The sequence below is a fragment of the Heptranchias perlo genome, chromosome 8 (assembly GCF_035084215.1).
Source record: "Heptranchias perlo isolate sHepPer1 chromosome 8, sHepPer1.hap1, whole genome shotgun sequence".
NCBI classification, from domain to species: Eukaryota; Metazoa; Chordata; class Chondrichthyes; order Hexanchiformes; family Hexanchidae; genus Heptranchias; species Heptranchias perlo.
Genome location: NC_090332.1, coordinates 46,426,848 through 46,438,971, shown reverse-complemented (window position 1 = coordinate 46,438,971; position 12,124 = coordinate 46,426,848). Strand labels below are relative to the sequence as shown.

The window sequence follows — 12,124 nt, the reverse complement described above, 5'->3', positions numbered from 1 at the left end:
TCTCCTTACCCAAGGAAGGATATACTTGCCTTGGAGGTGGTCCAACAAAGGTTCAGTAGATTGATTCCTGGGATAAGAGGGTTGTCCTATGAGGAAAGATTGAGTAGACTTTAAAGGAAGTAGGGGAGCATATTGCAGATGCCCTAACTATAATCTTTCAAAGTTCTCTAGATTCAGGAACTGTCCCTCTAGATTGGAAAATTGCACATGTCACTCTGCTTTTTAAGAAAGGAGAGAGAGGGAAACCAGGGAATTATAGACCAGTTAGCCTAACATCTGTTGTGGGGAAAATGCTGGAGTCTATAATTAAGGATAGGGTGACTGAACACCTCGACTTTTCAGTTAATCAGAAAGAGCCAGCATGGATTTGTGAAAGGTAGGTCATGCCTGACAAACCTGATTGAATTTTTTGAAGAGGTGACTAACGTAGTGGACAGGGGAATGTCAATGGATGTTATTTATATAGACTTCCAGAAGGCATTTGATAAAGTCCCACATAAGAGACTGTTAGCTAAGATAGAAGCACGTGGAATCGAGGGAAAAGTATGGACTTGGTTAGGAAGTTGGCTGAGCAAAAGGCAACAGAGTAGGGATAACTGGTAGGTACTCACGTTGGCAGGATGTGACTAGTGGAGTCCCACAGGGATCCGCCTTGGGGCCTCAATTATTCACAATATTTATTAACAACTTAGATGAAGGCATAGAAAGTCTCATATCCAAGTTTGCCGATGACACAAAGATTGGTGGCATTGTAAGCAGTGTAGATGAAAACATAAAATTACAAAGCGATATTGATTAGGTGAATGGGCAAAACTGTGGCAAATGGAATTCAATGTAGGCAAATGTGAGGTTATCCACTTTGGATCAAAAAAGGATAGAACAGGGTACTTTCTAAATGGTAAAAAGTTAAAAACAGTGGATGTCCAAAGGGACTTAGGGGTTCAGGTACATAGATCATAGAAGCGTCATGAATAGATGCAGAAAATAATCAATAAGGCTAATGGAATGCTGGCCTTTATATCTAGAGTACAAGGGGGCAGAGGTTATGTTGCAGCTATAGGAACCCCTGGTTAGACCGCACCTGGAGTACTGTGAGCAGTTCTGGGCACCGCACCTTCGGAAGGACATATTGGCCTTGGAGGGAGTGCAGCGTAGGTTTAATAGAATGATACCCAGACTTCAAGGGTTAAGTTACGAGGAGAGATTACACAAATTGGGGTTGTATTCTCTAGAGTTTATAAGATATTAAGGGGAACGGATAGTTTCTCTCTATCCATCCTATTTCCACTGGTTGGGGATTCTAGGAGTAGGGGGCACAGTCTAAAAATTAGAGCCAGACCTTTCAGGAGTGAGATTAGAAAACATTTCTACACACAAAGGGTGGTAGAAGTTTGGAACTCTCTTCTGCAAACGGCAATTGATACTAGCTCAATTGCTAAATTTAAATGTGAGCTAGATAGCTTTTTGGCAACCAAAGGTATTAAGGGATATGGGCCAAAGGCAGGTATATGGAATTAGATCACAGATCAGCCATGATCTTATCAAGTGGCGGAGCAGGCACGAGGGGCTGAATGGCCTACTCCTGTTCCTATGTTATCCCAGAATGGGCCTGTACACTCTGGAGTTTAGAAGAATGAGGGGTGATCTCATTGAAACATAAGATTCTGAGGGGGCTTGACGGGGTAGATGCTAAGGCTTGAGTGTCTAGAACTAGAGCGCATAGTCTCAGGATATGGGGTCAGCTGTTTAGGACTGAAGTGAGGAGGAATTTTTTCACTGAGGATTATGAATCTTTGGAATTCTCTGACCCAGAGGGCTGCAGATGCTCAATTATTGAGTATATTCAAGGCTGAGATCGACAGATTTTTGGACACTAAGGGAATCGAGGGATATGGGGATAGGGTGGGAAAGTCGAGTTGAGGTCGAAGATCTTATTGAATGGCGGAGCAGGCTCATGGGACCGCATGGCCTACTCCTGCTCCTATTTTCTTATGCAGATTCAGTTTAATGTGAATTCATGTAATATGATTAACATGGGACCAAGGAAGCAGAAGTAATGTTAAATGGAGCAGTCAAAGCATGGTAATGAAAGGAGCTCTGGGGTCATTATGGATATCTATCAGTGACTGGATGCAATAAAAAGGCAAATAAGGGTGCTGGGTTATATTGCTGTATAAGGTGTTTAGTCAGATGACATTTGGGATTCTGGGTAACTAATCATAGGATATTGCCCTTGAGAAGGTACAGGGCATATATGTATGATTCTGGGTATCAGGAATCACCTGAGAAATTAAGAAAATTGGACTTGATCTCTTGAAGAATCAAGACTTTGAGGATTGATAATGTTGATCCAAACTATAGTTTGGATACTTCACTATAGTAAAGGATTCAAATACCAGAGCTCACAAGTTTAAGAGTTGGAAAATCGAAGAAAGAAAATCAGTGAATAATATAAATGGATTCAAAAGATGCGGTTCCAAAGAGACATGATGTTAGGGTGAGTAGTTGTGGTGGGTTTTTGGGGGTCCTTTTGTCTTGCTAAAAATTTAAATGTTTTGAACTCCAGATGAGATCTTTAGCCATCATGTGTTGATGTTTTACTAATTGGAGAAATGTTTTCAAATATATATGGTTTCACTGTTACCCCAAGATGAGCTCTGCCCTCAGCGAAGGAGGGGAGAAAATTGTATGGGCAAGTAAGGATTTTCGTTTTAAAATCACTAATGACTAAAATAAGACTGTTTCCACTTATTGTGTAGTTTTATGAAAAAGACCAGTGTATTGACTGCTGGGGGAATACGCGGGGGTTTCTGCTTACAGCTTTCATTTAAATTAAGTTCAATTTTACGTTCTAAATATGTATTTCATAATGACATAAATGATATCACTGCAGGAGTTCCTCAGGGCAGTGTCCTGGGCCCAACCATCTTCAGCTGCTTCATCAATGACCTTCCCTCCATCATAAGGTCAGAAGTGGGGATGTTCGCTGATGATTGCAGTGTTCCTTTCCGTTCGTAACCCCTCAGATGATGAAGCAGTCTATGCCCGCATGCAGCAATACCTGGACAACACCCAGGCTTGGACTGATGAGTGGCAAGTAACATTCGTGCTAGGCAATGACCATTTCCAACAAGAGAGTCTGACACCTCCCCATGACATTCAACGGCATTACCGTCATCAAATCCCTCACCATCAACATGCTGGGGGTCACCATTGACCAGAAACTTAACTGGACCGGCCACATAAACACTGGCTACAAGAGCAGCTCAGAGGCTGGGTATTCTGCAGTAAGTGGACTCGCCTCCTGACTTCCCAAAGCCTTTCCACCATCTACAAGGCACAAGTCAGGAGTGTGATGGCATACTCTCCACTTGCCTGGATGAGTGCAACTCCAACAACACTCGAGAAGCTCGACACGATCCAGGACAAAGCAGCCTGCTTGATTGGCACCCCATTCACCGCTTTAAACATTCACTCCCTCCACCACCGGCGCTCTGTGGCTGCAGTGTGTACCATTTACAAGATGCATTGCAGCAACTTGCCAAGGCTTCTTCGACAGCACCTCCCAAACCTGCGACCTCTACCACCTAGAAGGACAAGGACAAGGGCAGCAGGCGCATGGGAACACCACCACCTGCACGTTCCCCTCCAAGTCACATACCATCCTGACTTGGAAATATATCTCCATTCCTTCCTCGTCGCTGGGTCAAAATCCTGGAACTCCCTTCTGCATAGCAATGTGGAAGTACCTTCACATCATGGATGGCAGCTCACCACCGCTTTCTCTAGGGCTATTAGGGATGGACAATAAATGTTGGCCTTGCCAGTGACGCCCACATCCCATGAATGAATTAAAAAATTAGGGTAATGTATTGGATTTCCACCACACTATGCCAAAGAATACCTCCCATCTCGGGCAGGTGCCAAGTGGAGGCCTTAGGGCAGGAAAATGTGAGGGCACAATTCCTTTGGGGTAATTCTAGCACTCTTGGGGGCTGGTCATAAAGCAGCAACAGTTGTTCCAGGCCAAAGATTAGGCTGGCGCTGCATTCAGTAGGCCAGGGATGATGCATACACGAGGATGTTGAGAGGTGAAGTGAAGTAAATACTAAACACGTTTAATATTTTTGTAAACTTTTAAGCAATGCATCCTTGGGGAAATGTGTTTTTCCATTCATTTGTGATTAATATTTTTTTTAAGGATCCCTCTTATTTTCTTGTTTTCTTGTTCCCCCTGGGCTTTGCAGAACCTCTTCCCAAACTTAGCTGGCTACCAGGTCTCCACTGTTTCCCTCTGAACAGGTGACCAAGACAGCCCAGTGCACATTAATCTATCACGTTTTTTAAATGACTTTTTTCCTCTTCTTGCAGTGATCAGGAATTCTCATGGGTACAGTAGCACTTTGCTCCTCTGTGCTCTTAAGAATTTATTTTTTGTGTTCCTCTTAGCTGAGTTTCTTTTTAATTTCCAGTAATGTCTCAAAACCATTTATTTTCTTTTTCAGGACTTCGAGGAATATCCTGAACATAGAACAAATTTCTTCTTGCTTTTACAAGCTGTAAATTCGCACTGTTTCCCAGCTTTCCTAGCCATTCCTCCAGCACAATTTAAGCTAGTTTTAGATTCCATAATCTGGGCTTTTAAACACACCATGAGAAATGTTGCTGATACAGGTTTGTTAAAGTTAATTTGTACATGGTAAATTTGATAAAATTAATACTTTTTACAATGAAGTTTTTGCAACTTTTTAAAAAAAAAATGTTTTCTAAAACAGGTCTACAGATTCTCTATACTCTTCTACAAAATGTTGCCCAGGAAGAGGCAGCTGCTCAAAGTTTCTATCAGACATATTTTTGCGATGTCCTTCAGCATATATTTTCTGTTGTCACAGATACATCCCACACTGCTGGTAAGGACTTTGCGTGAGTAGCAATGTAGCATATTTGATTTCACTGCTTTTTGAACTTTGTTGCAACCAAATTAGTACATTATCTGTTTATAACAAAAGTTGAATTCTGGTTGGTAAAGGATTTTGATTTGAAAAATCAACCTACATAGGCAGCTTCTAGTTAGACTTGATTAGTATATGTCTGCTCTGGATATTTGCTGGATATATTTATGTGCCCAGCAATGATTATGACCAGTTCTGGTGGCTTCTCACTTTTTCCTGCATGACCGATCTTCATCTGGAGTGTACAATAAAATGGACTATTAGAAGCTGGCAACTGTTTTTTGGAAGTCCAAATAACAAGATTAGGATTTTAATTTGGTTTTCCTAATTTGAATTTCTGCATTCTGTATCAGAACAGAAGTGCAACAAAACTTGGCCAAAGTAAATGTATTAGATTAAGCATACACTTCAGCATTCAGTGGAAGAACTATTGTACACTGAGTTTAGTCAGCTGATCTAATAGTCAGTGCTCGTGGAATTGTTTTTTTTTCTTCCCAAATTGTATTACTGTTCATTCAATGTTTAAAACATCATATGGTTTCTGTTGCGCCCGCCCCCAGTTTGAGGGAACTGGTTCTTGCTGGGGTACAGTTCCACAGGGACCAGCAGCCACCTGGTACTTTGCCTAAATAGCTGTTCTTCATATGTGAACATTGAGAAGTGCTGTCAAGTATTTGACAACGGGGTCTACTATTGAGCCCAATCTGATTCTCGCTCATGTTCACACAGTTAGATTTTCCATTGAGTCATTGGATAGTGGTCAGAAACAGTAACCTGGGCTCCCCCCCCCCCCCTTTTCTTGCCAAATGGTATTGAGACTTATTGTAGTGCCCCAAATATTGCCTGTGCTGAATTCAGTTAACTTGGAACAGTCCAGGAATTCAAACCTGCGATGTTCTGGCCTTTGTGGCTTACTGCAGCACGACAGAGTGCCTTTACCCACAAGGCAATCAGAACAATGCCTTACCTATTGTGACTAGTCACAAAGTAAGTAGCAATTTTGTAATAAATGCCATTTGGCTCTACAGACCACTTAGATTACAAACTTATTTTTCATGTGAAAATGTTTCGTTTATTTGCATTGTTAGTTTCTGCAAATTAGTAATTTGTGAAATGAACTAAAAAAAATATTAAATCGTCGTCAATTCTTTGTAACCTAACATTTTTTTGGCAAGTCTGGCTTCAGGCTGCCAAGAGTTGATACCTCTGGAGAACTTTGCCATTTTGGGCATACCATTATAGAAAGAATATTGGGGCCATGGAAAAATAATGTAGATTCACATGAATGATATTGAAGATATAGTTATAGACTTGGGAAAACTAGGGCTGTATTCACTGGAGCAGCAAAGGTTAAGGGTATGTCTAATAGAAGTGTTCAATATTATAAAAGGACTTGAGAGATTATAAGATAGTGAAATACTATTTCCATTGGTTGGTGAACCGGCAATCGGTATAAATTTAGGATTGATACCAGAAGTATAAAGGTTGTTGGACCTTGCTGTGTGCAAATTGGCTGCCGTGTTTCCTACATTACAACAATGATTACACTTCAAAAGTATTTAATTTGTTGTAAAGCACTTTGGGATGTCCTAAGGCGACATATAAATGCAAGTCTGTCTTGAAGGCTAGAAGGTATTTTTCACACAAAGGGTTGTTAGAATATGGAATAGTAGTTACTGAAGCTGATTCAGTGTTTAAAGGATAATGAATTTCGAGCGTGACGTGATGCTGAGCTCTTCTTCCGTTGTCTTCGCCTCTGCGCCCATTTATTTGGCCAGCAGTCTTCTCCCCCCCCCCCCCACCAGCACAGCGGACCCTTTCTCCTGTCTTTAGAATTCTCGTTACACCTGGACCCCTCCCTCTGGCCTCTTACCTCTCGATCTATTCATTGGGAACTGCCGGCATGACACCGGCCATCTCAATTACTCTACTCCACTCATTCACTAACCCAACTCCCTCTGAACTTGCAGCACTCCGTTCTCTCAGGTCCAACTCTGACATTGTCATTAAACCTGCTGACAAGGGTGGAGCTGTTATTTGGCGAACAGACCTCTACCTTGCGGAAGCTGAATGCCAACTCTCCGACACCTCCTCCCTGGACCTGGACCACGACCCCACTGCCGAACATCAAGCCATAGTTTCCCAGACAGTCAATGACATCTGCTCTGGAGATCTTCCCTCCCTCCCTCCCCCTTCCCCCCCCCCCCCCCCCACTGCCTCCAACCTCATAGTCCCCCAACCCCGCACAGCTTGCCTCTGCCTGTTTCCCAAGATCCACAAACAGGACCTCCCCGGTCGACCTATCTCGACTCCATTTTGTCTTCCCTTGTCCCGATTCTTCCAACCTACATCCGCAACTTTTCCGACGCACTCCGCCACTTTAACAGTTTCCAATTTCCCGGCCCTAACCATCTCCTTTTCACCATGGACATAGAGTCCCTCAACGCCTCCATCCCCCACCAGGACACCCTGCGGGCCCTCTGCTTCTTCCGTGAACGGAGGCGCAATCAGTCCCCATCCACCACCACCCTCTTCTGCCCGGCTGCACTTGTTTTTATGTTGAACAATTTCTCCTTTTGATTCCACTAACTTCCTCCAAATAAAAGGTATCGCTATGGGAACCTGTATGGGTCCTAGCTACGCCTGCCTTTTTGTGGGATAGGTGGAACATTCTTTGTTCCAGTCCCACTCTGGTCCCCTTTCATTGATGATTCCATCAGTGCCATTTCCTGCTTTTGCCCCGAACTGGAAAATTTCATCAACTTTGCTTCCAATTTCCACCCTTCTCTTGCCTTCACATGGTTCATCTCCTCCAACTCGTCTCGGCCCTTCCCTTCCTCGGCTTCTCTATCTCCATTTCCTGTGAAGCTGCACTTCCTGTGAAGACTCTATTCCATTCTCTGTTTCTGCGTCTCATCTGTTCTGACGATGCCACCTTCCACACTAGTATTTCTGATATGTCTTCGTTTTTCCTCAACCGAGGATTCTCCTCCACTCTAGTTGACAGGGCCCTCGACCGTGTCCATCCCACTTCCTGCACTTCTGCCCTCACCCGTTCTCCTCCCTCCTAGAACCATGATAGGACGGTCCCTTCCATCCCACGAGCCTCACATTCAACGTATCATCTGATACTATTTCCGCCACCTTCAGCGCAATGCAACCACCAAACACATCTTCCCCTCCCCTTTCAGCATTCCAAGGGACTGTTCCCTCTGACACCCTGGTCCATTCTTCCATCACCCCCAATAACTGTTGTCCTTCCCATGACACCTTCCTGTGCAAGCGCAGGAGATGCAACGCCTGCCCTTTCATTCCTAGGTGAAACAGCGATTTACTTGTATTTCTTTCAATTTAGTATACAGTATTCGTCGCTCATGATGCGGTCTCCTCTACATTGGAGAGACCAAACACAGATTGAGTGATCGCTTTGCTGAACCCCTCCGTTCAGTCCGCAAGCGTGACCCTGACCTGCCGGTCACTTGCCATTTTAATTCTCCGTCCCACTCCCACTCCTCTGTCCTCGGCCCCATACACTGTTCCAATGAAGCTCAATGGGTGCTCAAGGAACAGCACATCTTTCGATTGGGCACTTTACAACCTTCCGGACTCTACGTTGATCTCTAACTTCAGATCATAACCACTGCTCCCATTTTCTCGGACAGCTGGTAATAATTCTGCTGTTGCTATTTACAGCTCCTCTAGGCCCATCTTTTGTTTTTTTACTTGTCCCATTACCACCCTCCTTGCCTTGTACCATCAAACCTTTTGCCATTTAATCACTCCTGCCCTCCACCAATCACAGATCTTCCCTTTTTGTTCTTTCCTTCCACCCCCCCCCCCCCCCCCCGGGCCCAATTCCCTGGCTCTGTACTTGCTTAAAAACTGTTAAATCTTTAACTACTTCCAGTTCTGACGAAAGGTCATCGACCTGAAACGTTAATTCTTTCTCCACAGATGCTGCCTGACTTGCTGAGTATTTCCAGAATTTCTGTTTTTATTTGATTTCCAGCATCTGCAGTATTTTGCTTTTAATTAAGTGTTTAAAGGAGTTCAATAAAGAACAACAAAATATTGACTGTAGGGCTAGAGCAGGAAAATGGGACTAGAGTTGATACCTCCAGTGTGCGCTGGCAGTGGCAAAGACCTACCTGATGGGTGGAAATGGCCTTTTTTTGATCTATGATTGACTGCGTACGTGTTCAAAATCATTTATTTAAGTCTTTTAACAAATATTTTCAAAAGACTAATTGTAATAGACACATCAAATTTTATTTTGCAATTTTAACAGAACTTGTTTAATGGGATTTGCTGAAGAAGTAAAACCTGTAAGGGGTGTTAATGTTCTAGTAGGTTAAAGCCTAAATAAAGGTAAGGAAGTATTAGTAAAAACTAACTTTGTTTGCCCAATAATGGTGTTTTCACCTTCTATTGACCTTAGTGTATCTGTATAATTTATTTTCACAATCATGGTATTTTCAGTGAAAAGTATGGGCTAATAAAAAAGTCAGCACAGATTTGTTAAGGCAAATAGTGTTTGACTAACTTGATTTGAGTTCTTTGAAGTAATGGAGAGGGTTGATGAGGGAAGTGCAGTTGATGTTGTGTATATGGACTTTCAAAAGGCATTTGATAAAGTGCCACATAATAGACTTGTTAGCAGAATTCAAGCCCATGGGATTAAAGGGACAGTGGCAGCGTGGATACAAAATTGGCTAAGGGACAGAAAGCAGAGACTAGTAGTTGACTGGGTGTTTTTCATTCTGGTGGGAAGTATATAGTGGTGGTCCCCAGGGATCAGTATTCGGACCACTGCTCTTTTTGGTATAATTGACCTGGACTTGGGTATAATTTCAAAGTTTGCAGATGGCATGAAACTTGGAAATGTAGTAAACATGTGGAGGATAGTAACAGACTTCAGGAGAATATAGACGGACTGGTGAAATGGGCAGGCACATGGCAGATGAAAGTTAACACAGAGAAGTGCGAAGTGCATTTTAGTAGTAAGAATGAGGAGAGGCAATATAAACTAAATGATACAATTTTAAAGGGGGGGGTATGTATACAAATCTTTGAAGGTGGCAGGACAAGTTGAAAAGGCTGTTTTTTTTTTAAAAAGCACATGGTATCCTGGGCTTTATTAATAGAGGCATAGAGTACAAAAGCAAGGAAGTTATGCTAAACCTTTTATAAAACACTGGTTAGGCCTCAGCTGGAGTATTGTTCAATTCTGGACACCACACTTTAGGAAGGATATCAAGGCCTTAGCAAGGGTGCAGAGGAGATTTACTAGAATGGGGCCAGGAATGAGGGACTTCAGTTACGTAGAGACACTGGAGAAGCTTAGGTGGTTCTCCTTAGATCAGAGAAGGTTAAGGGGAAATTTGACAGGTGTTCAAAATTATGAAGGGTTTTGACAAAGTAAGGAGAAACTGTTTACTGTGGCAGAAAGGTCAGTAACCAGAGGAGATAGATTTAAGGTGATCAGCAAAAGAGCCAGAGGCGACATGAGGAAACTTTTTTATGCAACGAGTTGTAGTGATCTGGAATGTACTGCCTGAAAGGGTGGTGGAAGCAGACTCAATAGTCCCTTTCAAAAGGGAATTAGGTAAATACTTGAAGGGAAAAAAATTACAGGGCTATGGGGAAAAGAGCAGGGGAATGGGACTAATTGGATAGCTAATTTCAAAGAGCAGACATGATGAGCTGAATGGCCTCCTCCTGTGTTGTACCTACTGTGATACTATGAAGTAACACAGTACTTAAAAGGCAGTGAGTTTCCAAGCCTACGTTAGTTTGTGTCATATGCTTCTCTCAGTATCTCCACAGAAATAAACATCTTGCATTTATAATGTAGAAAATGTTTTGCATGTAATGATTTTGTAATCTTTGAGTTTGTAATCTACAAACGTTCTGTGGAATCATATGGCATTTAACATAAAAATGCTACTTGCTAAATCATAACAAGTAAGGCACTTCATGGATAGGTGTGAGGAAAATTAACATTCAGCCAAGAAATTAGAAATTAGACAGCCAGAGTAAGGGGAGTGGAGTGGAGAGTTTGGGCAGTAAAGGACTAGAAGAGGTTCCAGAAATAGGGCGGGATGAAGCCATGGAAGAATTTCAAGACCAGGGCAAAGATTTTAAAATTGAAGCTTTGGGGGATGCTAAGCCAATGTAGGACTTTGAGGATGGGGGGTAATGGGTGAGTAGAACTTGGTGCAGGATTGAATACTAAAACTTGTTTGATTGTGATTACTGCAGTAGTTAATTCTATCACAAGTGTGTAGCATTTTGCAATAGTATCTCTGGATTACTTGTAACTGATTTTTATAGTTTAAACTAATCCTGACCACCAACACTCTGCTAAATTGAGGCTTATATTATGTCGTTGGATATGTGTAATGTTTTCATAATTGCATCTAGGGTCTATTTTTATGTGAAAGTTGATTCTTGACATTCTGTATTTATCTTTTTTGTAGGTTTGACGATGCATGCATCAATACTTGCATACATGTTTAACCTGGTGGAGGAAGGAAAAATATCAGTACCCCTTAACCCAACAAATCCTGTCACTAATCATGTATTCATTCAGGATTATGTGGCCAATCTACTGAAATCTGCTTTTCCACATCTACAAGAGTAAGTTAGTCTTAATTGATAACGGCAAGCCTTTTTGAACCATTACTTTGGTTCCTAACTTAAATTTTCTTTTTTTCCACAGGGCACAAGTCAAATTATTTGTAACGGGACTTTTCAGTTTAAATCAGGACATTGCAGCTTTTAAAGAGCATCTGAGAGATTTTCTTGTACAAATCAAGGTATAGCAATTCTAGCTACTTCAAAAGATTTCAGAATATAGCAAAACCTCATCATACCAAGATGTTTGTCAAATATGAAAATAAGTCAAATGGGAGTTTCAAGCTCCACTGAATAGTATTCATGAAAGTGCATGGAGAGCTGAGATGTATCGGCTGTTGCAGCATGAACTGATCTTATGAGCAGGAAAATGAGATGGGGATTTTGCAGTTATCAATTTTGTTTCTTCTGCATGGACAGGCCCAGCAATCTTAGTTTAGTGTCAATGGTTAGCCCTAAAAAGATTTTTTTTTCCCAATCTGACAAGGAAGGTAAAGTCCTCCCATCAGTTCCACCGAAATTAGAGCACCATCTGT

General features: G+C 42.1%; 1 protein-coding gene across 6 annotated transcripts in view; it reads left to right on the top strand.

Annotated features, from left to right (window-relative positions):
- Nucleotides 1-12,124, top strand: part of LOC137324596 (exportin-1) — a 62,089-nt gene that overhangs the window by 48,326 nt on the left and 1,639 nt on the right. For all 6 annotated transcript variants that reach the window (XM_067989071.1, XM_067989072.1, XM_067989073.1 and 3 more), the window contains 4 exons: nt 4,506-4,674; nt 4,776-4,910; nt 11,432-11,591; nt 11,674-11,770. In XM_067989071.1, coding sequence (XP_067845172.1) covers nt 4,506-4,674; nt 4,776-4,910; nt 11,432-11,591; nt 11,674-11,770 — 561 coding nt within the window. The remainder of the gene's footprint in view (nt 1-4,505; nt 4,675-4,775; nt 4,911-11,431; nt 11,592-11,673; nt 11,771-12,124) is intronic.